This window comes from Lonchura striata, chromosome 29 (genome assembly GCF_050655825.1).
Source record: "Lonchura striata isolate lonStrDom1 chromosome 29, ASM5065582v1, whole genome shotgun sequence".
Taxonomy (NCBI): domain Eukaryota; kingdom Metazoa; phylum Chordata; class Aves; order Passeriformes; family Estrildidae; genus Lonchura; species Lonchura striata.
The window spans coordinates 1,663,520-1,690,278 of record NC_140731.1 but is presented as its reverse complement, the minus strand read 5'-3'; the positions used below and the strand labels follow the sequence as shown (position 1 = coordinate 1,690,278).

General features: G+C 45.6%; 1 protein-coding gene across 1 annotated transcript; it reads left to right on the top strand.

Moving 5' to 3' along the window:
- The first annotated feature begins 4,026 nt into the window (after positions 1 to 4,026).
- On the top strand, positions 4,027 to 13,820 carry HOXC13 (homeobox C13). Its single transcript, XM_085562856.1, has 2 exons — positions 4,027 to 4,762; positions 12,489 to 13,820. Exons 1-2 carry the CDS (start codon positions 4,099 to 4,101, stop codon positions 12,737 to 12,739), a joined length of 915 nt encoding a protein of 304 aa, XP_085418982.1. The 5' UTR covers positions 4,027 to 4,098; the 3' UTR covers positions 12,740 to 13,820.
- Positions 13,821 to 26,759: the final 12,939 nt, after the last annotated feature.

Genomic DNA, 26,759 nt, shown 5'->3' with positions numbered 1-26,759 from the left:
AAAGGAATATTTCTATTTCTATTTCTATTTCTATTTCTATTTCTATTTCTAGTTCCATTTCCATTTCCATTTCCATTTCCATTTCTATTTCTATTATTTCTATTTCTATTATTTCTATTATTTCTATTTCTATTTCTATTATTTCTATTTCTATTATTTCTATTTCTATTTCTATTTCTATTTCTATTTCTATTTCTATTTCTTTACGTTTCGTCTGAGTTTATCTGGGTAAAACCCTGGCATTTCTGGAATAAATATATTTATTTCTGGAATAAATATGTCTGTAAATATATAAATATTTACATACATATATACTTTTTAGAAAATACATTTCTATTTTTAATTGAATGGATCTGCCACCTTTAGAGGCAGAAAAATGCGGGAAAATCCAAGGAAAACCCCCCAAAATCCCCCAAATTTAGGGATCAACCCCTCCCTGAACCGGGCTGGGAATTTTAAACTAAAAAAACGGGAAAAAGCCAAAAAAAAAAAAAAAAAAGGGATTTGGGATTTGGGGGGACCTGGGGCGAAGCGGCTGCGGAATCCGGGAGGGGGAAAATAAGGAAAAAGCAGAAATTGGGGGAAATTGGGTTTTTAGTGGGATTTGAGCGGGGGTTTTGGGATGCAGCAGGAAAAATGGGATTTATTCTCCTTTTCCCGGGAATGTCGGAGGCCAAAGCGAGGCCGGGAGTGAATTCGGCTTTTTTAATCCCGGAAAATTCCAAATCAGCCCGGGAAAATGGGGGGAAAAGGAGAATTTGGGATTTTTTCCCTCCCAACATTCGGCACAAAGGCTGCGAAAGCTCCGCGGAAATTCCCGAAATTGGGAATTCGGGGGAAAAGCCGGAGCGGGAATTGAACCCGGCTTGGTTCCCCTCCCTCCTTCCCAAAAAAGTGAAAATTTTGGAAAATCCTTTTTTTGTTCCCATTCGGGGGGAATTGGCCGGCGCTGGAGCCGATTTTCCTTCCCGAAAAAATTCCAATTGCGGCGATTTTCCTGGCATGGGAGGCGGGAAGAGGCAGAAATTCCCATTTTCCCCTCGGGAAAATCCGGGAATTTTGGGGTTTTCCCCTTTTATTTCGAGGCAAAAATCAAAGAGGGGAAAAGGGAAAAGGGATCCAGGGAATTTCCCGGGAATTGTTCCATGGACAGGGAAAATTCCCTTTTTCCCTTTGTTCTCCCGCCGCCGTTTTTCATCATTTTTCCCCAAAACCCTTTTCCCAGGAAATTCCTTTTCCCGGGAATTCCGGCTGGAAACGGCCGCAGCTCCGGGGCTTCGCCCTCGGCCGCGATTTTGGGGCAAATTCTCATTTTTTTGGCCGCTTTTCCCGGGATTCCTCCCGGCCAAATCCGCTTTTCCCAACGGGAATTGATGGAAAGCCTCAAATCCCGCCCGCGGCCGCCTCCACCTGCGGAAATTGGCTGAATTTTGGGGTTTTTTACAGGAAAAACTGGGAATTAACACCTGAAATAAATGGGGGGAAATGGGAAAATTCCTGAAATCCCGACGGGTGAAGCGCCGGAGAGAAAAAATCGGGAGAAGCGGGAACAGAGCCGGGAACCACGAGGAAAAATGGGAATTTCCCCCCGTGGATCGGGAGATAAATCTGATTTTTCTCCCTTGTTTTCCTGGCTGGGATAAGAAACGAGGAAAGGAATTTAAAAATGTGAATTTTCCCCGGGATCTGCCTTCAGAAAAAAGGGAAAAGGGAAGGAAGCCGGGAATGGGAGAGGAAAATTCCGATTTTTCCTGCTCGCTTGCAGCGGAAGGAGAAAATCCATTAAAAATCAAAAACCCTTTCCAGGAGGGATGAGCAAAAAAGGGAATTTGCCCGGAATTCCCCAATCCCCGACGCCGCGGCGGGGCTGGGGATTGATCCCAGACTTTGCCCAAAATCGGGAATTCTGAGCCCAGGTTCGGGATCCCCCCGGCCTCCACTCCGGGGTCTCCTTTTCCCAATTTCTTCTTTTTTTGGGATCCCTCCCAGCCCGCAGCTCCTTCCCGAAAGCCCCAAAATTCCTGGGAACGCCGATTTTTTTTTTGGGAATTCTCGATTTTCCTCCCCGGAGGTTCCTTTGTTCGGCTCGCGAGGCTCCCCCGGGAATTCCCGGCTCCAAATGCGATTTTCCTCCTCCTTTACCTCCAAAAAATGGGATTTTCCCTCCTTTTCCCCTTTTCCTCTCCTTTCCCCATTTTCCCTTCATTTTTCTCCATTTTTCCTTCGTTTTCTTCTCTTTTTCCCCCTCATTTTCTCCCTTTCCCCTCCTTTTTTTTCCCCTTTTCCCTTCATTTTGTCCTTTTTTTCCCTCTTTTCTCCCTTCCCCGAACCCCGAACCCCCGAAATTCCCAACCCCCAATTTTCCATGAAATTCCCGGGAATTCGGAGCGCCCAAACTGGGCTTTAATCCCAATTTTCGGGGCCGTTTTCGGCCGCCGCTGCCGGCCCGGCCCTTCCCGCTCCATCCCAGATTTTTCCCATCAATCTCGGGGATTTTTAGGATCCCGGCCCGGACGTGCTGCCCCATGTTCAGCACTTCATAAACTTTCAAAAATAAAAGAAAATAAAGCAAAAACCGGCGCGGCCCCGCGGGCTCGGGGAGGGCCGCGTTTGGCTTCGATTTGGGAATTTTCCTGCGGGCACGAAGGAGAATTCCGCCTTTTCCCGGCGCTTTTGGGGCATTTTCGGCAGCTTTTGTTTCATTTCGGGACGGCTTTCGTCTCCTTTATCCGTTCCTGTTATTCCGAGCCTGCTTTTCCCATTCTTTTTTATTTTCCCAATTTCATTTTTTTCCCCATTTAATTCTATTTCTTCCTGTTTAATTCAGTTTTCCCCATTTCATTCCATTTTCCCCATTTCATTCAAATTCTTCCCCATCTCATTCATTTTCCCCTCATTTTATTCCACTTTTCCCCATTTTATTCCTTTTTTTGTCCCATTTTCTCCCCTTTTATTCCCTTTTTCACCCGTTCCATGCCATTTTATTCCCGTTTTCCCCCCTTTTCCCCTCTTTTTCCCTTTTTCCCCCCTTTTCCCTTCCCTTCCCAACCCTTTTTTCCCAAACCCGGGAATTTTCCCTTTCCCCTTGAACTCGGGATTCCCCGAATTCCCGATTTTCTCCCGGAATTTGGGGGTTTTAGGGTTTTTTTCCCTTTTCCAGCTTTTTCTCCCCTTGGGATGAGCTGGAGGTGGGAGCAGGAGAAGGGGGTGACCCCAAACCCGCGGGATCGGAGGGAATTTGGGGGAAATTCGGGGAATTTTGGGAATTCTTGGGTTCTTAGGGACAGGCACGGCGTGGGGGGGTCTGAAATAGGGGCACGCTGAGGGAAAAATCCTCCAAAATCACATTTTTCCTATTTCCCGCCGTCCCGCTTCAGCCCTGCAGCTGAACCCTCCGAAATTTTGGGGCCGAATGGGGAAAAAATCGATTTTTTTGTTTTGAAAACCCAATCTTTTTTAGGGAAAACGCAATTCCTCGGGAAAACGGTGGCGGGAGGCACTCGGGATGAACTTCTCCTGATATTTTTTAATGGATTTTCGGGAAGGGGGTGAGCACCTGGAGACGGGGAAAAAAAAAAACAACAAAAAAAACCAAAAAACCGCTCAAAAAAAATTTTTTTGTTTTAATTTTTCAACAAGTAAAATATTAAAACCAGTTTGTAACAATTAAAAATGCTTGTAAGCAATTAAAACTGAAGGCGGGGGAGGATTTTTATCCCACCGGGAAAACCGGGAATGGGAGGGGGGGGTGGAAGGGGGGGGGCAGCGGTGGGGGGGGGGGAGTGGGCGTGTCCGCGCGGGCGCGGGAGCCAATCAGATCGCGCGGTGCCGCGGGGGGCGTGTCCGGCGGGGGAGTAAAAGGGGCGTGGCCTGTGCGGATTTCTTAATGGAGCGGCGGCGGCGGGCGCGCGGCGCATGCGCGCTCGGCGCGGCGATGGCGGGGGGGTCCCGGGGCGCGGCGCGGAGCTGCCCCCGCCGCCAGCACCGGAGCGGGAGGAGCGGCGAGCCCGGCGGCGGCGGGGCCAGCAGCAGCAGCGGCAGCGGGAGGAGGAGGAGGCAGAGGAAGGGCGGCGGGAGGCGGCGGCAGCGCGGCATGACATGACGGCGCCGCTCGGGCTCCCCCCGCGCTGGCCCGACGCGCTCGGCTGCCGCTGCGAGGACGCCCCGCGGGAGAAGCCGCGCATGGAGAGCCTGGGCCACTGCCGGGAGAGCCTGGGCCACTGCCGGGAGAGCCTGGGCCACTGCCGGGAGAGCCTGGGCCACTGCCGGGAGATGCTGCCGCACGCCGGGCTGGCCGCCCCGGGCGGCGCCGCCGCGGACGGAGCCGCGTACGCGGAGCTGGCGAGCGCGGAGCCGCCGCGGCAGTGCCCGTCGGGCTCGCTGGGCTACGGCGGCTACCCCTTCGCGCCGGGCTACTACGGCTGCCGCCTGGCCGGCGTCAACGTGCAGCAGAAGCCCTGCGGCTACCACCCGCCCGACAAGTTCGCCGAGGCCGGCGGGCCGCTGGCGGCCGAGGAGCTGCCGGCGCGGGCCAAGGAGTTCTCGTTCTACCCGGGCTTCCCGGGCTCCTACCAGGCCGTGCCGGGCTACTTGGACGTGTCGGTGGTGCCGGCGCTGGGCGCGCACCCGGAGCCGCGGCACGAGGCTTTGCTTCCCATGGAAGGCTACCAGCCCTGGGCGCTGGCCAGCGGCTGGGACGGGCAGGTTTACTGCTCCAAGGAGCAGCCGCAGCCCGCGCACCTCTGGAAGTCGCCGTTCCCAGGTAGGGAGCGGCGCCGGGAACGGGAACGGCCGCGGTGCCCGCCGTCCGCGCCGCTCCGGCCGCGGGGACGGAGCCCGGCCGGGCCGCGGAGCCCAGGAACCCCGCGTGTCCAAAAATCCCGCGGAGCTCAGGAACCCCGCAGAGCCCAAAAACCCCGCGTGTCCAAAAATCCCGCGGAGCTCAGGAACCCCGCAGAGCCCAAAAACCCCGCGTGTCCAAAAATCCCGCGGAGCTCAGGAACCCCGCGGAGCTCAGGAACCCCGCGGAGCCCAAAAACCCCGCGTGTCCAAAAATCCCGCGGAGCCCAAAAACCCCGCGTGTCCAAAAATCCCGCGGAGCTCAGGAACCCCGCGGAGCTCAGGAACCCCGCGGAGCCCAAAAACCCCGCGTGTCCAAAAATCCCGCGTGTCCAAAAATCCCGCGGAGCTCAGGAACCCCGCGGAGCTCAGGAACCCCGCGGAGCCCAAAAACCCCGCGGAGCCCAAAAATCCCGCGGAGCCCAGGAACCCCGCGGAGCCCAAAAACCCCGCGGAGCCCAAAAATCCCGCGGAGCCCAAGAACCCCGCAGAGCCCAAGAACCCCGCGTATCCAAAAACCCCGCGGAGCCCAAAAACCCCGCGGAGCCCAAAAACCCCGCAGAGCCCAGGAATCCCGCGTGTCCAATCGATCCCGTGTGTCCCGTCCATCCCATCTAGCCGGATGTATTCCATATATCCCGATGTGTATATCCCGTCTATCCCATCTATCTGGATAGATTCTGCATATCTATATGGGATATATTTATCCTATATATTCCATATATTCCATATATTCCATCTATCCCAAATATCCGGATGTATTCCATATATCCCAATGTGTATATCCCGTTTATCCCATATATCCAGATAGATTCCGCATATCTATATGAGATATATTTATCCTATATATCCCCTATATTCCATCTATCCCCTATATTCCATCGATCCCCTATATTCCATCTATCCCCTATATTCCATCAATCCCATATATTCCATCGATCCCCATATATCCGGATGTATTCCACATATCTCTATGGGATATATTTATCCCATATATTCCATCTATTCCATCTATTCCATATATCCCGATGTATTTATTCCATCTATCCCCTATATTCCATCTATCCCATATATCCCATCTATCCGGATTTATCCCATATATCCGGATGTATTCCATATATCCCGATGTATTTATTCCTTCTATCCCCTATATCTCGATTTATTCCGTCTATCTGGACATATTCCATAATCTATACGGGATGTATTTATCCCATCTATCCCATCTATCCCATATATTCCATCTATCCGGATTTATCCCATCTATCCCATATATCTGGATATATTCCACCTATCCCGATAGATCTATCCCATCTATCCGGATCTGTCCCATATATTCCATATATTCAGTATTTTCCATATATCTGTATATATTCCATATATTCAGTATTTTCCATATATCCCGATGTATTTATCCCATCCATCCCACAGATCCAGATCAACCCCATCTATCCGGATTTATCCCATATATTCTCCATATCCCGATATATTTATCCCATCCATCCCACATATATTCTGTGCGTTCCCTATATCCACATATGTTTATCCTGCACACTCGGGATATATTCCGTGTATAATTCCATCTATTCCATATATCCGGCTATATTAATTCCATGTATCCAGGTATATTAATTCCATGTATCCCATATATCCAGAGAGATTTATTCCATATATCCCAGATAGACAGGTATATTTATTCCATATATTCCCTATATCAGGGTTTATTTATTCCACATAGCCGGGTATAGTTCTTCCATATATTCCATGTATCAGGGTATATTTATGCCATATATCCGGATACATTTATTCCATGTATCCCAGATATCCAGGTATATTTATCCCATATATTTGGGTATATTAATTCCATGTATTCCATGCATCAGGGGTTATTTATTCCATATATCAGGGTATATATTTATCCTATATATTCCATATATCAAGGTTTATTTGTTCCATGTATCAGGGTGTATTTATCCCATGTAATTTATAAATCAAGGTTTATTTATTCCATATATCAGGGGGTATTTATCACATATATCCGGGTACATTTATCCCACATATCAAGGTATATTTATCCCATATATTCCATATATCAGGGTGTATTTATCCCATATATCCGAGCGCATTTATCCCACATATCAGGGTGTATTTATCCCATATATCCAGGTGCATTTATCCCACATATCAAGGTATATTTATCCCATATATTCCATATATCAGGGTGTATTTATCCCATATATCAGAGCGCATTTATCCCACATATCAGGGGGTTTTTATTCCATATATCCAGGTACATTTATCCCACATATCAAAGTATATTTATCCCATATATCCCACATATCAGGGTGTATTTATCCCATATATCGGGGTGCATTTGTCCCACATATCAAGGTATATTTATCCCATATATTCCATATATCAGGGTGTATTTATCCCATATATCCGCGTGCATTTATCCCACATATCAGGGTGTATTTATCCCATATATTCCATATATCAGGGTGTATTTATCCCATATATCCAGGTGTATTTATCCCACATATCAGGGGTTTTTATCCCATATATCCGAGCGCATTAATCCCACATATCAGGGGTTTTTATCCCATATATCCGAGCGCATTTATCCCACATATCAGGGGTTTTTATCCCATATATCCGAGTGCGTTTATCCCACATATCAGGGCGTATTTATCCCATATATTTCATATATCAGGGTGTATTTATCCCATATATCCAGGTGCATTTATCCCACATATCAGGGGTTTTTATCCCATATATCCAGGTGCATTTATCCCACATATCAGGGGTTTTTATCCCATATATCCAGGTGCATTTATCCCACATATCAGGGGTTTTTATCCCATATATCCAGGTGCATTTATCCCACATATCAGGGGTTTTTATCCCATATATCCGAGCGCATTTATCCCACATATCAGGCTGTATTTATCCCATATATCCAGGTGCATTTATCCCACATATCAGGGCGTATTTATCCCATATATTTCATATATCAGGGGTTTTTATCCCATATATCCGAGCGCATTTATCCCACATATCAGGGGTTTTTATCCCATATATCCAGGTACATTTATCCCACATATCAGGGGTTTTTATCCCATATATCCGAGCGCATTTATCCCACATATCAGGGGTTTTTATCCCATATATCCCGGTACATTTATCCCCCATATCAGGGGTTTTTATCCCATATATCCCATCCATCAGGGGGTATTTGTCCCACGTATCCGAGCGCGTTTATTCCGTGGATCCGGCCGTGCGAGCTCCCCGCAGCGCACACATCCGGGCGGATTCCGCGTTTCCATCAATTCCGCCCGTTCCGTGTATTCCATGTGCCCGCGCGAGCTCGGCGCGCTAATTAGAGGGAAGCGGCTCAGGAATGCTCGGAGCGGGCAATGTGCACGGGCACGCTCGGCGGGGCGAGGCAAGCCGGCCCCGAACCGGGAGTTAATTCCTTAATTCTGCCTTTCCTTCTGAGTCAATCCCAGTCCTCAAACCGGGAGTTAATTCCATAATTCTGCCCTTCCCTGGGAGCCAGTGCCGGCCCCGAACCCGGAGTTAATTCCTTAATTCTGCCCTTCCCTGGGAGCCAGTGCCGGCCCCGAACCCGGAGTTAATTCCTTAATTCTGCCCTTCCCTGGGAGCCAGTGCCGGCCCCGAACCCGGCGTTAATTCCTTAATTCTGCCTTTCCTTCTGAGTCAATCCCAGTCCTCAAACCGGGAGTTAATTCCATAATTCTGCCCTTCCCTGGGAGCCAGTGCCGGCCCCAAACCCGGAGTTAATTCCTTAATTCTGCCTTTCCTTCTGAGTCAATCCCAGTCCTCAAACCGGGAGTTAATTCCATAATTCTGCCTTTCCTTCTGAGCCAATCCCAGTCCTCAAACCCGGAGTTAATTCCTTTATTCTGCCCTTTCTCCTGAGTCAATCCCAGTCCTCAAACCCGGAGTTAATTCCATAATTCTGCCCTTCCCTGGGAGCCGATCCCGGCCCCACAACCCCGCGCTAATTCCCTGATTCTGCTCTTTTCCCTGGAGTAATCCCGGCTCCAAACCGCCGCGGTAATTCCAGAATTCCTCCCTTTTTCTTGGAGCAACCCCGGCCCAATCCAATCTCCCAAATTCCCGAATCCTGCCCTTTCTCCCGATCCAACCGCGGCCCAATCCCATCTCCCAAATTCCCGAATCCTGCCCCTTCTCCCGATCCAACCGCGGCCCAATCCAATCTCCCAAATTCCCGAATCCTTCCCTTTCTCCCGATCCAACCCCGGCCCAATCCCATCTCCCAAATTCCCAATTCATTCCCGAATTCTGCCCTTCCTTCTCCCTCCCCGCCCGCCGCTCCCCCGCGGGCGCAGAGCTCAAAAAAAAAGGGATAAAAATAAAAATGCGGCTAAAAAAAGGCGGAGCGGCTCGGTGGGCTGCGGCCGCTCAATCAGCTCCCAATTAGCGCAATTAACGCCCGAGGTGCCAAGTGGCCGTTCGGGGGCCAGCGGGGGCAGGAGGCGAGCGGGGCGGACCCCGGGAGGGAAAAATCCCAAAATTCCCCCTCTGGAGCGGCCCAGGAAGCACCAAAGGCCCGCCCGAAAACCCCAAACCGCTCCGGGGAGCCCGGGACATCGAGGGGCCGGCGCATCCCTTGGAAAATTTGGGATATTTCACCCGCTCCGAGGGGATTTTTGGGGGTCGGGGGCTCCTGTGGCCGCGCCGGGCGGGGATTTTGGGGCTGCTCATCCCAGATTTTCCTCTGCGGGAAAAGGAGAAGGGGATGGGAGGAGAAAAAGGAGGGAGGGAAAAGAGGAAAACTCCAAATATTGCCCAAAAAAAAAATAAATAAATTGGGGTTTGAGGCGCCGCTGCGGGCGGGCGCTGCTCCTTCATCCGCGGCCAAGGCAAACAGGGAATTATCCCTGGTGTGTTTTCATTCCCATTATCCGCAATTTTACCAGCCATTATCCCTCCTCCGGCCGCCTTTTCCTCCTTTTCCGCCTTTCCCACTTTTTGCTTCCCCTTCTTTTTGCCCTTCTCCCCCTTTTCCCAGCTTTTCTCCCCTTTTTCCCCATTCCCATTTCCCCCCCATTTCCCCCTCTCCTTCTTCCCCTTTCCGCCCTCGTTTCCATTTGTATTTTTTCCCTTTTTCCCGCTCCTTTCCCCCTATTTTCTGCCCCTCTTTTACCCTTTTCCCCCCTTTTTCCCCCATTTTCCCCCATTTTTCCTCTTCCTCCCCGAAATCCTCCCCCAACCCCACCGAGTGCAATTCCCCTTTTCCCTCATTTCATTTCCCCACATCCCGATTTTTTACCCATTTCCATTCACCCGCTTCTCTTAACCCAATTTATTCACATTATTCCCATTTTTTACCCATTTCCATTCACCCCGCTTCTCTCAACCCAATTTATTCACGTTATTCCCATTTTTTACCCATTTCCATTCACCCGCTTCTCTTAACCCAATTTATTCACATTATTCCCATTTTTTACCCATTTCCATTCACCCCGCTTCTCTTAACCCAATTTATTCACATTATTCCCATTTTTTACCCATTTCCATTCACCCCGCTTCTCTCAACCCAATTTATTCACATTATTCCCATTTTTTGCCCATTTCCACTCACCCCGCTTTGTTTTTAATCCCTTTCCCCCCATTATTCATCTTTTTACCCATTTCCGCCTTTTCTAACCCCATTTTCCCCGTTCTAACCCTTTTACCCATTTCCCCAATTCTAACCCCATTTTCCCCATATTTCCCCTTTCCAACCCCATTTTTTACCCATTTCCCCCATTCTAACCCCGTTTTTACCCATTTTCCCCTATTCTAACTCAATTTCCCCCATATTTCCTCCTTCCCAACCCAATTTCCACCCATTTCCCCCTTTCCAATCCCATTTTTACCCTTTTCCCCCTTTCCAATCCCATTTTCACCAATTTCCCCCATTCTAACCCCATTTTCACAAATTCCCCCATTCCAATCCCATTTTCACCAATTTCCCCCATTCTAACCCCATTTTCCCCGTGTTCACCTCACCGCTCTCCGCTCTTAACCCCTTTTTGGCCATAATTCCCATTTTTTTACCCATTTCCACCTCTCTTCGCTCCTTAACCCCTTCATCCCCAGAATTCCAATTTTGGCCCATTTTTAACCATTTCTAACCCCATCTTTTCCCCGATTTCCCCGTTTCTAACCCCATTTCCCCGTTCCAGACGTGGTGCTGCTGCAGACCGAGCCCAGCTCGTTCTGCCAGAGCCCCAAAAAGCAGGATCCTTACCCCAAAACCCTTTAACCCCTTAATTCCCGTTTTTACCCATTTTGAACCATTTATAACCCCGTTTTTACCAATTTTTACCCTTTTCTCCCCATTTCTCCCCGTTGCAGGCGTGGTGCCGCTGCCGGCCGAGCCCAGCCCGTTCACCCCAAATCCATTTAACCCCATGATTAACCCCGTAATTCCCACTTTTAACCATTTATACCCATTTTTACCCGTTTTTAACCGTTTTTACCCATTTTTACCCATTTTTCCCCCATTTTTCCACTGCAGACGTGGTGCCGCTGCAGGCCGAGCCCAGCCCCGGCCGCAAGAAGCGGGATCCTCATCCCAGCTCCATTTAACCCTTTCATTAACCCCATCATTAACCCTTTCATTCCCATTTTCACCCATTTTAACCCATTTTTAACCCCATAACTCCCATTTTAACCCCATTTTCGCCCATTTTTACCCAATTCCCCCCGTTTCTGCCCTCCCCAGACGTGGTGCCGCTGCAGGCCGAGCCCAGCCCGTTCTGCCTCACCCCAGATCCATTTAACCCTTTCATTAACCCCGTTATTAACCCTTTCATTCCCATTTTACCCCCCATTTTAACCCATTTTTAACCCCATAACTCCCATTTTAACCCCATTTTCTCCCATTTTTAACCCTTTCCCCCCCGTTTCTGCCCTCCCCAGACGTGGTGCCGCTGCAGGCCGAGCCCAGCTCCATTTAACCCTTTCATTAACCCCGTTATTAACCCTTTCATTCCCATTATTAACCCTTTCATTCCCATTTTAACCCCATTTTAACCCCATTTTAACCCCATTTTAACCCCATTTTCTCCCATTTTTAACCCTTTCCCCCCCGTTTCTGCCCTCCCCAGATGTGGTGCCGCTGCAGGCCGAGCCCAGATCCATTTAACCCTTTCATTAACCCTTTCATTACCCCCATAACTCCCATTTTAACCCCATTTTCTCCCATTTTTAACCCTTTCTCCCCCGTTTCTGCCCTCCCCAGACGTGGTGCCGCTGCAGGCCGAGCCCAGATCCATTTAACCCTTTCATTAACCCCGTTATTAACCCTTTCATTCCCATTTTACCCCCATAACTCCCATTTTAACCCCATTTTAACCCGATTTTCTCCCATTTTTAACCCTTTCCCCCCCGTTTCTGCCCTCCCCAGACGTGGTGCCGCTGCAGGCCGAGCCCAGCTCCATTTAACCCTTTCATTAACCCTTTCATTACCCCTTTCATTACCCCCATAACTCCCATTTTAACCCATTTTAACCCCATTTTCTCCCATTTTTACCCATTTTTAACCCCATAACTCCCATTTTAACCCGATTTTCTCCCATTTTTAACCCTTTCCCCCCCGTTTCTGCCCTCCCCAGACGTGGTGCCGCTGCAGGCCGAGCCCAGCCCGTTCCGGCGCGGCCGCAAGAAGCGCGTGCCCTACAGCAAGCCGCAGCTGAAGGAGCTGGAGCGCGAGTTCGCCGCCAGCCGCTTCATCAGCAAGGAGAAGCGGCGGCGCATCTCGGCGGCCACGAGCCTGTCGGAGCGGCAGGTCACCATCTGGTTCCAGAACCGCCGCGTCAAGGAGAAGAAGGGCAGCGCCCGCGCCAGGCCAGCGCCCGCCACCTGAGCGGGAGAGCGGAGAATTCGGGGCGATTCGGGGCTCGGCGGCGAGGGCAAAACCCCCCAAAACAACGCAAAAAACGGTGGGAAATTCGGTGTTTGTCGTCGTGCCGGCGGGACTGCGGGGAGGGCAAAAACCCCCCAAAAAAACACAAAAAATGGTGGGAAATTCGGTGTTTGTCGTCGTGCCGGCGGGACATTGGAGTGGCCAAAAGACCCCAAAACAACGCAAAAAACTGTGGGAAATTCGGTGTTTGTCGTCGTGCCGGCGGGACTGCGGGGTGGCCAAAATCCACGGGAAAACGAAAAAAATTAAAGTTGTAAATTCGGTGTTTGTCGTCATGCCGGCGGGACTTCGGGACGGCCAAAACCCACGGGAAAACGAAAAAAATTAAAGTGGAAAATTCGGTGTTTATCCCCGCGCTGGCAGGACTTTGGAGTGGCCCAAACCCCCCCAAAAAAACCCCAAAAATTGTGGAAAATTCGGTGTTTATCGTCGTGCCGGCGGGACTTCGGGACGGTCCAAATCCACGTGAAAACAAAAAAATAAATAAAGTGGAAAATTCGGTGTTTATCCCCATGCTGATGGGACTTTGGAGTGGACAGAACCCACCAAAAAAAAAAAAAGAAAAAAAAAACACAAAAGAAAATTTGTAGAAAATTCGGTGTTTATCGTTGTGCTGGCAGGACTTCGGGGTGGCCAAAATCCACGAGAAAACAAAAAAACAAAAAAAAAGTGGAAATTTTGATGTTTATCCCCGTGCTGGCAGGACTTTGGAATGGCCAAAAAAGCAAAAAAAAAAAGACTGAAAAATTCAATTTTTATCCTTATGCCGGCAGGACTTCGGGTTGGCCAAATATCACTAAAAACCAAAACAAAACAACAAAAAAAAAGAGTGAAAAATTCAATGTTGATCCTCGTCCGGCAGGACTTCGGAGCGGCCAAAAAAGCAAAAAGAAAAGTGAACAATCCAATGTTTATCCTCGTGCTGGCGGGACTTTGGGGTGGAGAAAAATCCCTGGAAAAAAAACAAAAAAAGAGAGAAAAATTCAATATTTATCCTCGTGCTGGTGGGACTTTGGGGTGGAGAAAAATCCCCGGAAAAAAAAACAAAAAAAGAGAGAAAAATTCAATATTTATCCTCGTGCTGGTGGGACTTTGGGGTGGAGAAAAATCCCCGGAAAAAAAAACAAAAAAAGAGAGAAAAATTCAATATTTATCCTCGTGCTGGTGGGACTTTGGGGTGGAGAAAAATCCCCGGAAAAAGAAAAAAAACCCCTAAGCTGAAAGTGTAAAAATTTAATATTTATCCTTTTGCTGGCAGGACTTTGAGGTGACCAAAATCAAGGAAAAGAATAAAAATTAAAAATGAAAAATTCAATATGTATCCTCTTGCCCGCAGGATTTTGGAGTGGAGAAAAAAAGCAAAAACCAACCCAAGCCAGAAATGTAAAAATTCAATATTTATCCTCGTGCTGGCGGGATTTTGGGGTGGAGAAAATCCCGAATAAAAGGCAAAAGAAAAAGTGTAAAAAAATTAAATATTTTTCCTCGTGCCGGCGGGACTTTGGTGTGGTGAAAATCACGGGAAAAAAGCAAAAAAAAACCCCAAAAGCAGAAGAGAAAAAATTTAATTTTTGCCCTCGTGCCGGCGGGACTTTGGAGCGACGAAAATCCCGAAAAAATCAAAAAGCCCGGAGGCAGCAGAGGAAAAAATTCCGGTTTTATCCCGAGCCGGCGGCCGCTGCTGATTTGAGGAGAATTCGCCAAAAAAAAGGAAAATTCCGAGCCCGGAGCGCCGAACCCGCAGCGCGGTTTGAGGTTTCCCCTGGGAATTCCCTGCCGGAAAATCCCGGGATTTGGGGAAAAATGGGAATTGGGGCTGGGAGCGCGGCCGGAGGTGGAAATTCCCGTTTTTCCCTTTTTTCTGTTATCCCGGGGTGGGGAAATTGGGAAAAAAACAACAACAAAAAAACCCCAAAATTGCCCCGGCTCCGAAATGTAGGGATGGAAAAATCGGGAATGGGGCCAGAAATTCCCGCGGGGGGCGGGATCGGAGGCGCGCCGGGATTTGGGGAATTTCCGAGCATTTTTGGGAATTTCCGAGCATTTTTGGGAATTTCGGAGCATTTTTGGGAATTTCGGAGCATTTTTGGGAATTTCGGAGCATTTTTGGGCAATTCCGGGACATTTTTGGGCAATTCCGGGACATTTTTGGGAATTTCCGAGCATTTTTGGGAATTTCGGAGCATTTTTGGGAATTTCGGAGCATTTTTGGGGAATTCCGGGACATTTTTGGGAATTTCGGAGCATTTTGGGGAATTTCGGAGCATTTTTGGGAATTTCCGAGCATTTTTGGGAATTTCGGAGCATTTTTGGGGATTCTCTCCCGCGGGTTCTGCCGGGGAAAAGCGGAATTCCGTGCCCGGCGTTGCGGGGCTTTCGGGCCGAGTTTTGGGGATTTTTGGGGCGGATTTGGGATTTTGGGATTTTGGGGAGGCGCTCCGGGCTCGCTCGCGGTCTCCGCCCTGTTCCCGTGCCTGGAAATAAATCGCTTTTTTCCGCCCTGCTCCTGCCTGGAGGACAACAAAAAAATTCTGTTCGTGCACCTCTGTCAGCGCCCCCGCCGGAATTCCAGGGAAAAAGGGGGAAAAACTGGGGGAAATGGGAAAAACAGGGAAAAATGGGGGGGAAAGCAGGATAAAGGGAAAAAACAGCAGGAAAATAGAGGGAAAACAACAGGAAAAAAAGGGAAAAACCAGCAGGAAAAAAAGGGAAAAAACAGCAGGAAAAAAGGGGAAAAAAACAGCAGGAAAAAAAGGGAAAAAAACAGCAGGAAAAAAGGGGAAAAAACAGCAGGAAAAAAGGGAAAAACCAGCAGGAAAAAAAGGGAAAAAACAGCAGGAAAAAAAGGGAAAAAAACAGCAGGAAAAAAGGGAAAAAAACAGCAGGAAAAAAGGGAAAAACCAGCAGGAAAAAAAGGGAAAAAACAGCAGGAAAAAAAGGGAAAAAAACAGCAGGAAAAAAAGGGAAAAAAAAGGGAAGATTGCAAAATGGGAAGGACAGAAAATAAATGCGAGGGGGAGCTTTAAAATGGGATTTCTCTTGCGTTTGATTTTTCTTTATTTCATTTTTATCGAGGAGATTTTATTCACTTTTTATTTTTTTTTTTCAGTTTTCTTTGGTGTATTTTTATTCGGTCTATTTTTATTCGGTCTGTTTTTCTTTGGTTTATTTTGCTTTGGTTTATTTTGCTTTGGTTTATTTTTCTTTGGTTTATTTTGCTTTGTTCTGTTTTTATCGCCGCTCTCATTGAGTCGCTTTCCAGGCAAGGTCTTTTCATGGAATTTAATCAAATTGAATGAACCGATTTTAATTCAATGGATTCGTGTCCAGCCGCATTTTCATTTCGTATCTTTTGATTTCATCGTCATGAATATGATTTTATTTAATGTTTTTATTGATGTGTTTTTATTCCATTTCGTTCTTACTCCATTTTAATTTTATTGGATTTTTTTCTCTCCCTCTTTATTTTTCCCTCCTTAAACCCGCCCGAGTGGAGGGAAAAAGGGGCCAAAAATTACTTTAAAATCCCGATTTTTTCGGGCTTCAATTTGCCCGGAATGTGGCAAAAATCGAGGGGAGAATCGGGACGGAAAGGGGGAAAAAAGAGAATTTTAGAGGCTGCAAAGACGCTCGTGAGGGTGGCAAAATATTCAATTTAATACAGATTTAATATCTATTTAATACAGATTTAATATCTGTTTAATATTTGTTTCTATATTCCTTCCAGGTGCGTGGATATCACCCCGAATTTTCCCTTTTTTTAAGGATTTCGGGGCGGATATTTCCATTTTTTCCAGATTTTGCGGCTCCAAATATTAAGATTTAGGGCGAGGGGTGCCCAGGATTTCAATAATTCGGGGTTTGGGGTTTTTATTTTGGGGTTTTTTTCCTTTTAATCCCGCCGTAAATAAAAATTTCCATCAGTATTTTATAGAAATATTTGGGATAAAGAGAGAATTTTATAGAAAAGGGAGAGAAATTTATTAATTCATAGAAATAGATGAAGAAAAATTAAATTTACTGAGATTTGTCAATACAGGGAGGAGAAATCCCCAATATTTCCATATAAAAAGGGAGGAAAATCCCATTTAAGGGGTCTGCAATGGGGGGATGGAAGAATCCGCACCCAAAATCCCCAATAAACCCCAAAATTCCCCAAATAAACCCAAAAATTCCAAAATAAATTCCAAAATCCCCAAATAAACCCCAGGATCCCAAAATACACTTAAAGAATCCCCAAAATAAACCCCTAAATACCAAAATAAACCCAATTAATCCCAAAATAAACCCCCAAATCACCCTAAAATAACCCCAAAAATCCAAAACAAACCCCAGAAATCCCCCAAAAAAACCCAAAATTCCCCAAAATCGCCCCAAAGGCTCTTTTGGGGTTTTGGGGTTTTTCCTGCCGGGATTTTTAATTTTATTTTTATTTTTGAATTTCTGCTATTTGCATCCTGATTTTTTTTCCCGATTTTCCTTCATTTCTGGAGCCGCTCTGCTCGGAATAACCTGCCCGGGAATTCCTGGGGAAAAATTCCCAAATTCACCCCGGAAAATTCGGGATTGGGGCGGAATTTCCCCGTTTGGGGGCAAAAAACCCGATGAATTAATCAATTGAATTATTCATTTTTATATTAACTCATATAAAATCAATGACAAATGGGGGAAATGGAAGTCTGGTTTCAATTTTTGTCACTTCTGAGTTCATTGTTTTGGTCACTTTTGGGTTAATTTTTATAAGTTTTGGCTTCATTTTGGTCACTTTTCACTTCAGTTTTGGTCACTTTGGCCTTCAATTTTCATCAAATTTGGGTCAATTTTCGGTCAATCTGGATTAAATTTTTTTATCACTTTTGGGTCAATTTTTGGTCAATCTGGATTAAATTTTTTGAATCATTTTTGGGTTAATTTTTTGGTCAATCTGGATTAAATTTTTTGAATCATTTTTGGGTTAATTTTCAGTCAATCTGGATTAAATTTTTGATCACTTTTGGGTCAATTTTTGGTCAATCTGGATTAAATTTTTTGATCACTTTTGGATCACTTTTCGGTCAATCTGGATTAAATTTTCGGTTGGTTTTGGGTTAATTGTTAAAATCAGTTCCGGTTTAAATTTTTGGTCATTTTGGGTTCATTTTTGGCCATTTTGGGTTCATTTTTGGCCATTTCGGGTTCATTTTTGGCCATTTCCGGGTCGATTTCTCCTCCCGCTCCTCCTTTTCCTTCCCTTGGCCAAAATTCCATCCTCGCGACTCCAAAAATGGGGGAAAACCCAAAAAGGAGCAAAGCCGAGCAATTCCTTTTAGTTTTTCCTCCCCCGGGCGGCTTTTTTGGGGATTTTGGTGGAAAATCGGGAATAGCCACAGAATTCCGGGCGGATTCCCCAAAATATTTGAATTTTCCGCCACAGAGCTCCGGGAGCGGCGGAAATTTGGGATTTTCCCGGAATTCGGAGCTGGATCCTCGCAGAATTTTGGGATTCAGCTTCTCCAGATCCCAAAAAATCCCAAATTTTCCTTTTTATCCCTCCCAAATCCACGGATTCTTCCTCCTCCCTTTAATCCAAAGGGGGAAAAAGTGAATTTTGGGCAGGAAAAATCAAAATAATCCCTAAATTCATCCATTGATTTCCTTTTTTTGGGTGTTTTTTAACCAATCCTTCCTCCCGCTGCCGATTTGGGAATTTTTGGGGTTTTTTCCCTTCACATTTTCCCCAGAAAAAAAAAAAAATCGAATTTCCGACCCCAATTCTTGGAAATTTCCAGCCCCAATCCTCTCCCAAGGAGGGAATGATCCCGGCCAGGAGATTTTAATCGATCTTTTCATTTCTTAATTGATCTTTTTAATTTCTAATTTGCATTTTGGGAAGAGCCGCGGATTTTGGGGAGGAAAATCCTGATCCGGGCCAAGCTGAGTGCTGGGAAAAATGAAATTCAGGAGAGGAAGAAAAGACAAAAATTGGAATTTTTAGGGTTGCGACAGTGCCTGGAGTGAAGAGGGGAAAATGAACTAAAATTAATTTAAATTAATTGGAATGAATTGAAATGGATTGGGATGGATTGGATTGGAAGGAATAAAAAATAAATTAAAATAATTTAAATGACTTTCAACGGATTGGAATGGATGGAAAATGGATTGAAATGAATTGAAATGAATGAAAATTAATTTGAAATAATTTAAATGAATTTCAATTGATTGGAAAGGATTGAAAATGGATTTCAATTAATTGAAATGAAAATTGATTAGAAATAATTTAAATAACTTTCAATGGATTGGAATGGATGGAAAATGGATTGAAATGAATGGAAATTAATTTAGAATGATTTCAATGGATGGAAAATGGATGGGAATGGATTGAAAAGAATGAAAATGAATTTAGAATCATTTCAATGGATGGGAATGGATTGAAATGAATGAAAATGAATTTAGAATCATTTCAATGGATGGGAATTAATTGAAATTAATGAAAATGAATTTAGAATCATTTCAATGGATGGGAATGGATTGAAAAGAATGAAAATGAATTTAGAATAATTTCAATGGATGGGAATGGATTGAAATGAATGAAAATGAATTTAGAATCATTTCAATGGATGGAAAATGGATTTAAATTAATTGAAAAGAATGCAAATGAGCTGGGATGGATTTTAATGGGCCCAAACGAGCCCAGCTCCGTTCATCCCGGCAGAAAATCGGGATTTGCGCCGGTTTCCCTCCCGGGTTCGCATTTTCCACCCCAAATTCGGCCGCGGTGACGTCACTGGCGGTGACGTCACGGGGTTACCCTTGACCTTGACATCAGCGGGGGGAGGGGCCGGGTTTGGATCGGGTTTAGATCGGGTTTGGATCGTGTTTGGATCGGGTTTGGATCGGGTTTGGATCGGGTTTGGATCGGGTTTGGATCGGGTTTGGGCCGGGTTTGGATCGGGTTTAGATCGGGTTTGGGTCGGGTTTGGATCGGGTTTAGATCGGGTTTGGATCGGGTTTGGATCGGGTTTGGATCGGGTTTGGATCGGGTTTAGATCGGGTTTGGATCGGGTTTAGATCGGGTTTGGATCGGGTTTGGATCGGGTTTAGATCGGGTTTGGATCGGGTTTAGATCGGGTTTGGATCGGGTTTGGGTCGGGTTTGGATCGGGTTTAGATCGGGTTTGGATCGGGTTTGGATCGGGTTTGGGCCGGGTTTGGATCGGGTTTGGATCGGGTTTAGATCGGGTTTGGGTCGGGTTTGGATCGGGTTTGGGCCGGGTTTGGATCGGGTTTGGGCCGGGTTTGGATCGGGTTTGGATCGGGTTTGGATCGGGTTTAGATCGGGTTTGGATCGGGTTTGGATCGGGTTTGGATCGGGTTTGGATCGGGTTTGGATCGGGTTTGGATCGGGTTTGGGCCGGGTTTGGGTCGGGTTTGGGCCGGGTTTGGATCGGGTTTGGATCGGGTTTAGATCGGGTTTAGATCGGGTTTGGATCGGGTTTAGATCGGGTTTAGATCGGGTTTGGGTCGGGTTTGGGTCGGGTTTGGGTCGGGTTTAGATCGGGTTTGGATCGGGTTTGGGCCGGGTTTGGGTCGGGTTTGGGTCGGGTTTGGGTCGGGTTTGGGTCGGGTTTGGGTCGGGTTTGGGTCGGGTTTGGATCGGGTTTGGATCGGGTTTAGATCGGGTTTGGATCGGGTTTGGATCGGGTTTGGATCGGGTTTGGATCGGGTTTGGATCGGGTTTGGATCGGGTTTGGGCCGGGTTTGGGTCGGGTTTGGGCCGGGTTTGGATCGGGTTTGGGCCGGGTTTGGATCGGGTTTAGATCGGGTTTGGATCGGGTTTAGATCGGGTTTGGATCGGGTTTAGATCGGGTTTGGATCGGGTTTGGATCGGGTTTAGATCGGGTTTAGATCGGGTTTACATTGGGTTTGGCCCGGGTTTAAGCCGGGTTTGGCCGGGTTTAGATCGGGTTTAAGCCGGGTTTGGCCGGGCCGGGCAGGAAATTGCTGTTCCCGGCCCGGCTCGGTTCGGCTCAGCTCAGCTCGGCTCAGTTTGGCTCGGTTCGGCCCGGCTCGGTTCGGCTCAGCTCAGCTCGGCTCAGCTCAGCTCCGCTCGGCTCGGTTCGGCTCGGCTCAGTTTGGCTCGGCCCGGCTCGGTTCAGCTCGGTTCGGCTCGGCTCGGCCGCCTTTGTCCCTCCCGCTTTGTTCCCTTCACTTTTGGGCCATTTCTCGGCGTTGCATTTTTCCTCCTTTTCCCTTTTTTCCCATTTTCCTCCATTTCCCCATTTCCCCTTTTTTTCCTCCTATTTTTCCCTTTTCCCTTTTCCCACCCGCCGCTTTTTCTCCCCCCATTATTTCATTTTTTCCGCTATTTCCCTTTTTTCCTCCTATTTTTCCCTTTTCCCACCCGCCGGTTTTTTCTCCCCCCATTATTTCGTTTTTTCCCCATTTTCCCTTTTTTTCCTCCTATTTTTCCCTTTTCCCTTTTCCCACCCGCCGCTTTTTCTCCCCCCATTATTTCATTTTTTCCGCTATTTCCCTTTTTTCCTCCTATTTTTCCCTTTTCCCACCCGCCGGTTTTTTCTCCCCCCATTATTTCGTTTTTTCCCCATTTTCCCTTTTTTTCCTCCTATTTTTCCCTTTTCCCTTTTCCCACCCGCCGCTTTTTTCTCCCCCCATTATTTCATTTTTTCCGCTATTTCCCTTTTTTTCCTCCTATTTTTCCCTTTTCCCACCCGCCGGTTTTTTCTCCCCCCATTATTTCGTTTTTTCCCCATTTTCCCTTTTTTCCTCCTATTTTTCCCTTTTCCCGCCATTCCCACCCGCCGGTTTTTTCTCCCCCATTATTTCGTTTTTTCCCCATTTTCCCTTTTTTTCCCCTTGTTCCCTTTTCCCCGCATTTTTCCCTTTTTCCTCATATTTTTTCCTTTTATTTTCCCTTTCTTCTCCCTTTCCTTTTTTCCTATTTTCCCTTCATTTTTCCTTTTCCCCTTTCCTTATCCCCCTCCCACCCCGACATTTCCCGGTTTATTTTTTTTCCCAAAATCCATTTTTTTAAGGCTCAAATCCCCCCCAGGATCGGGAATTTCTCTCCAGGTGAGCGCAGCTCCCGTTTTCCCAATCCCACAAAAACTTGACCTTGAAAGACCAAAAAAAAAAAACCACAAAAGAAAATAAAAGAAAAATTTAAAAAAAAAAAGGGGGAAATAAAAATGAAAATTAAAAAAAAAGGGAAAAAATTATTAAGTAACAAAAAAAATTAAAAAGAAAATTAAAAGGGGAGAAAAAGAAGGGGAAAAAATGATTTTTTATTATTTTTGGGATCTTCCAGAGGCTTTGCCAAGGAATTTTTCCCGAGGCGTCTCCTGCGGTTTTTTTATTTTCCCTCCTTGGCTGCTCCGCCTCAAAGTGGGGAAAAAATGAAATTTTTTTTCTGGATATTTGGGAATTGCAGCCGGGAATTGGCGGCTCGGAGCTGCTTCCAGAAATTCCCTTTTTTACTCCTTCTTTCCGAGAAAATCCGGGTTAAATTCGCTTTTTTGGGGGGTAAATCCGGGTTAAATTCGCTCTTTTTTGGGCTAAATCCAGGCTAAATTCGCTTTTTTGGGGCATAAATCCGGGCTAAATTCACTCTTTTTTGGGCTAAATCCGGGCTAAATTCACTTTTTTGGGGGATAAATCCGGGCTAAATTCATTTTTTTGGGCTCCTCCAGTCGCGACTCGGGAACCCCCGCGGGATTTTCCAGGTTTTGGGGTTTTTTAGGAATTCCCGGGGGGAAAAAATAAAATTCTGCCCCAAAAGCGGCGCTGGAGTCAAACCCGACCCGGGTTTGGGGATTTCCCCTCCGGGGATTCTCCGCTCCAAAAAAAGGAGGGAAAATGGGAAAAAATGAGGAAATATTGGGAAAAAAAAATGAGAAAAATTTGGGGGAAAAAAAGGGGAAAAATTGGGAAAAAAAAGGAGGAAAAATTGGGGCAAATAAAGGTATTTTCCAGGAGTTTTCCCATTTGGGACCCGAACCGAAACCCACAGAAAATTCCTTTTTTCCCCATTGAATTTTGTTTAATTTTATCTGTGGGGCTCAATCCCAGGTCCCGACTTTCCGTGGAATTTGATTTTATTTTTGGGGGCCGATCCCGTTTTTCCGGCTTTTCCACTGACTTTTATTCTATTTTTGCGGCCAATCCCATTTCCCGATTTTCTGTGGGATTTTATTTTATTTTATTTTATTTTATTTTATTTTTATTTTATTTTTATTTTTATTTTATTTTATTTTAGGGCTCCATCCCATTTCTGTGCCATTTGCCCGAACCTCTCCATTTCTTCCCCAAATCCTCGATTTTTAAATTGATTTTCTCCCAAATCCTCCTGGTTTTTTTTGCTCTCTCCACAATTCCCGATGGATTTGGGCTGAGATAAAAACTGGGATTTGTTTTTCCAACCCAAATCCCTCTCCATTCCCTTTTTCCCTCCCGAAGGTTTCTCCCTGCCAGGAAAATTTGGATTATTTTGGCCTGGGGAGGGTTAAATTTCATTTTTTTGGGAAGAAAACTCCAAGTGGGGTCGAGTCCTTCCCTGAACCAGAAAATTCAGGATATTTCCATCCATTCATCCCTTTTTTAATTAGCGAAATTGGGAGTATTTCCATCCACTTACCCCGTGTTTAATTCGCGAAATTCGTGATCTTTTAATTAAATTATTCCATTTTTTAATTCCCGAGATTCGGGATATTTCCATCCATTCATCCCTTTTTTAATTAGCGAAATTGGGAGTATTTCCATCCACTTACCCCGTGTTTAATTCGCGATCTTTTAATTAAATTATTCCATTTTTTAATTCCCGAGATTCGGGATATTTCCATCCATTGATCCCATTTTTAATTCGAATTTCTGACAATAGAAATCCCCCTCCGGGCCGAGCCGAGCGCTGGGAAAAAATTGAATTTACGGGGGGAAAAACCCCAAAAAATGGGATTTTGCAGCGCGGGGGCGAGAAGGGGGAAAAGGCAGGAGAGAAAAAGCTGGAAAAGGGAAAAAGGCGGGAATTGTCGGGAAATCGGGAATGTTTTGGCGCGGGAACGCTCATTTGCATGCGGCGCCGACCCGAGCCAGTGACCTTGACCTGCCCGCCGCCGCTTTTTACGATTCCGCTTTTTTCCTCCTCCTTGGGAATTTCCGGCCTTTTTCCCCCAAAAATCAGGGCAGATCCAAAAGGAATTGTCTCTACAAAGAGGTTTTGCCCCAAAATCGGGGGTTTCCGCAGTGGGGAAAAGTGAATTCGAATTTATTTGAGATTTATTTTAAATTGATTTCAACTTTATTTTAAATTTATTTTAGAAGTATTTTTAATTTCATTAAAATTTATTTCAAATTTATTTAAAATTTATTTTAAAAGTATTTTTATTTTCATTAAAATTTATTTTAAATTTATTTTAAATTTATTTTAAATTTATTTCAAATTTATTTCCCATTTATTTCCCATTTATTTTCCATTTATTTTCCATTTATTTCCCATTTGTTTCCCATTTATTTCCCATTTATTCTAAACTTATTTCAAATTTATTTTCAATTTCTTCTCCATTTATTTTCACCTTATATTTTTATTTGTTTCTAAATTTATTACTTTAAGTTTTAATTAATTTTTTGCCTGTTTTCTTGGGGGTGTTTTGGTTTCTTTCTTTCTTTCTTTCTTTCTTTCTTTCTTTCTTTCTTCCTTCCTTCCTTCCTTTCTTTCTTCCTTCCTTTCTTTCTTTCTTTTTATTTTATTTAAAAAATGTAATTCCAAAGCTGAGGGATTTTTTCCAAGCGATTTAAGTGGGAATTGGGACTTTTTTCTTTCTTTTTTTCTTTTTTTAGGGAAGACGTCCCGGGGGTTTTTTAAGTAATTTTTTCGAGCATTCCCTGAGCAGGAAAATGGGATTTTAATGGGAAAAAATCCCGCTGGAAAGGCGGGAGCGCCGCTGAGGGGGTTTTAGGTTGGTTTTTATTTCCATTTCTGGTTTTATTTCTCTTTTTATTTCTGGGTCGGATCCGCTCCGAGAGCTCCAGGCCACGCTTGGGATATTCCGGGGTTTTTCCCAGCTTGGAAAACCGGGAAAAATGGGGAAAACAGGAAAAAAACCCCACAAAAAATCCCCAAATAAATCGCTTTTCTCACTCCGAGCCGCCCCCGCTGCACCCCGCAGCGCCTCCCCCAAAAATGCGATTTTTAATTGAATTTTTGACCGCAAAATTGTCAATAATCAGGAGGGGGAAAATCCCCAAAAGCGGGATTTTGGGGCAGAAATTCCCTTTTCCAGCAGGGAACGGAGCCTCGGGGCAGGAATTTTTGGGCGTAGGGGAAGAATTGTTATTTTTTCCCAAAAAAAAGCGAAAAAAAGGAGCGAAAAAAGCCAATCCTGGCGGCTCCGCGGGGATTTGATGAAATCCTTAAAAAATCATCCGGCAGCTTTTTATTCCCGCCTGGAGGGGGAAAAATTCCTTGGCAGGGCTTGAAAAAACGTCCAAAAAAGGGGAAAAATAAAAAGATAATTGGGAAAAAAATCCCAAAATAAGGAAAAAAACCTGTGAAAAATATGGAGAAAAATAAAAGAAAGAAGAAATCCCCTCCAAAAATGAATAAATCCGATAAAATAAGGGGAAAAAACCCCAAAAAAAAGGGAATTTTTGGCGTTGCGATGGAATTTTTCTGGCTCGGGTTTTGTGCGCGAGGGGCGGGCGGAGCTTCCCAGGCTGGAAAAATGCTGGAAAAAAGCGGAAATTCGGGTTTTTCCACCTTCCTCCGAGCGAGAGGCGCCCGAGGAGCCGCACCTGAGCCATTTGGGGGCGTTTGGGTGGTTTTAATTATTATTATTTGGGGGTTTGGGTTTTTTGGGTTTTTTTTGGGTTTTGGAGCCTCCAGGAGAGGGAAAAGAATTGAATTTATTTTGGGGGAAATGCCTGAAATGGAGCCGGGGAGGGAAATGGGAACTGGGGCTGAGGAATTTGGGGAGGAAAACGCGAAATTTCAGCCGGGGGGAGAGGGAAAAAGCAAAATAAAAGTGGGAAAAGAGAAAAAAAAAATATTAAAAATGGCCAAAAAGGGGAATTCCGCCCCAAAGGCGCCGCGGGTCCCGCGCTCCGCTCCGAGCTTCTCCGCCAGCATTTCTTTCCCATTCCAGGGTTTATTTTTATTTCCCGTCCCAGGATTTATTTTTGGGGGTTTTTGAGTTTATTTCACGCTGGAAGGAGCCGCTATCGATTTTTTTTTATTATTATTTTTTTTCCCCTTCGTTTTCCTCGGGAGAAGGGGAAGGGCGGGAAGGAGAAATAAATGGAATAAATAAAAATAAATTGAATTCTATCCCCTCTGCGCCGCTTCCAGGGGGAGGAAAAAATGGGAATTTTGGGGTGTTCCCCGGGAAAAAATGGGGAGAAAATAATATTTGAAGATTTGGGGGATAAAGGAAGGGAAAGGGAACAATAAAAGCGGTGGATTTTCCCCAAAAAAAAAAAGAAATTTGGAGAGGCCGGGAAGAGGCTGGATCCTCCCCAGAGCCGCTGAGGCCGCGAAAATGAGCAGAAAAATGGAAATAATGATCCAAAAATCGTGAAATAATGGTTAAAATTGTCAAAAAATTACCAAAGATCAATAAAATCATGATAAAAAACCGACCAAAAGTGATATTAAATGGCCCAGAAATTACAAGAAAGGATGAAACAGCGATAAAATGATTAAAGGTGGCAAAAAATGGCAAAGCAATGGTAAAAATAAACAAAAAAATTATAAAAAAGGATAAAATGATGATGAAAAAGGGTCGAAAAGTATATTAAATGGCCCAAAAATGGTAAGAAGTCATAAAACAAATATGATAATTATTTTCAAATGATAAAACAATGATAAAAATGAAGGAATAAATGCACAATTTGATAAAGCAATGATAAAAATATCGATGGGAAACGACGGAGGAACGACAGAAAACGACGGAAATGCGATGAGAAATGACCAG

Excerpts from the sequence above, each read along its gene's own strand:
- HOXC13 (XM_085562856.1), top strand. The coding sequence starts at position 4,099 with ATGACGGCGCCGCTCGGGCTCCCCCCGCGCTGGCCCGACGCGCTCGGC. Across the intron at positions 4,763-12,488 it reads CTGGAAGTCGCCGTTCCCAG|ACGTGGTGCCGCTGCAGGCC; the intron begins GTAGGGAGCGGC and ends TGCCCTCCCCAG.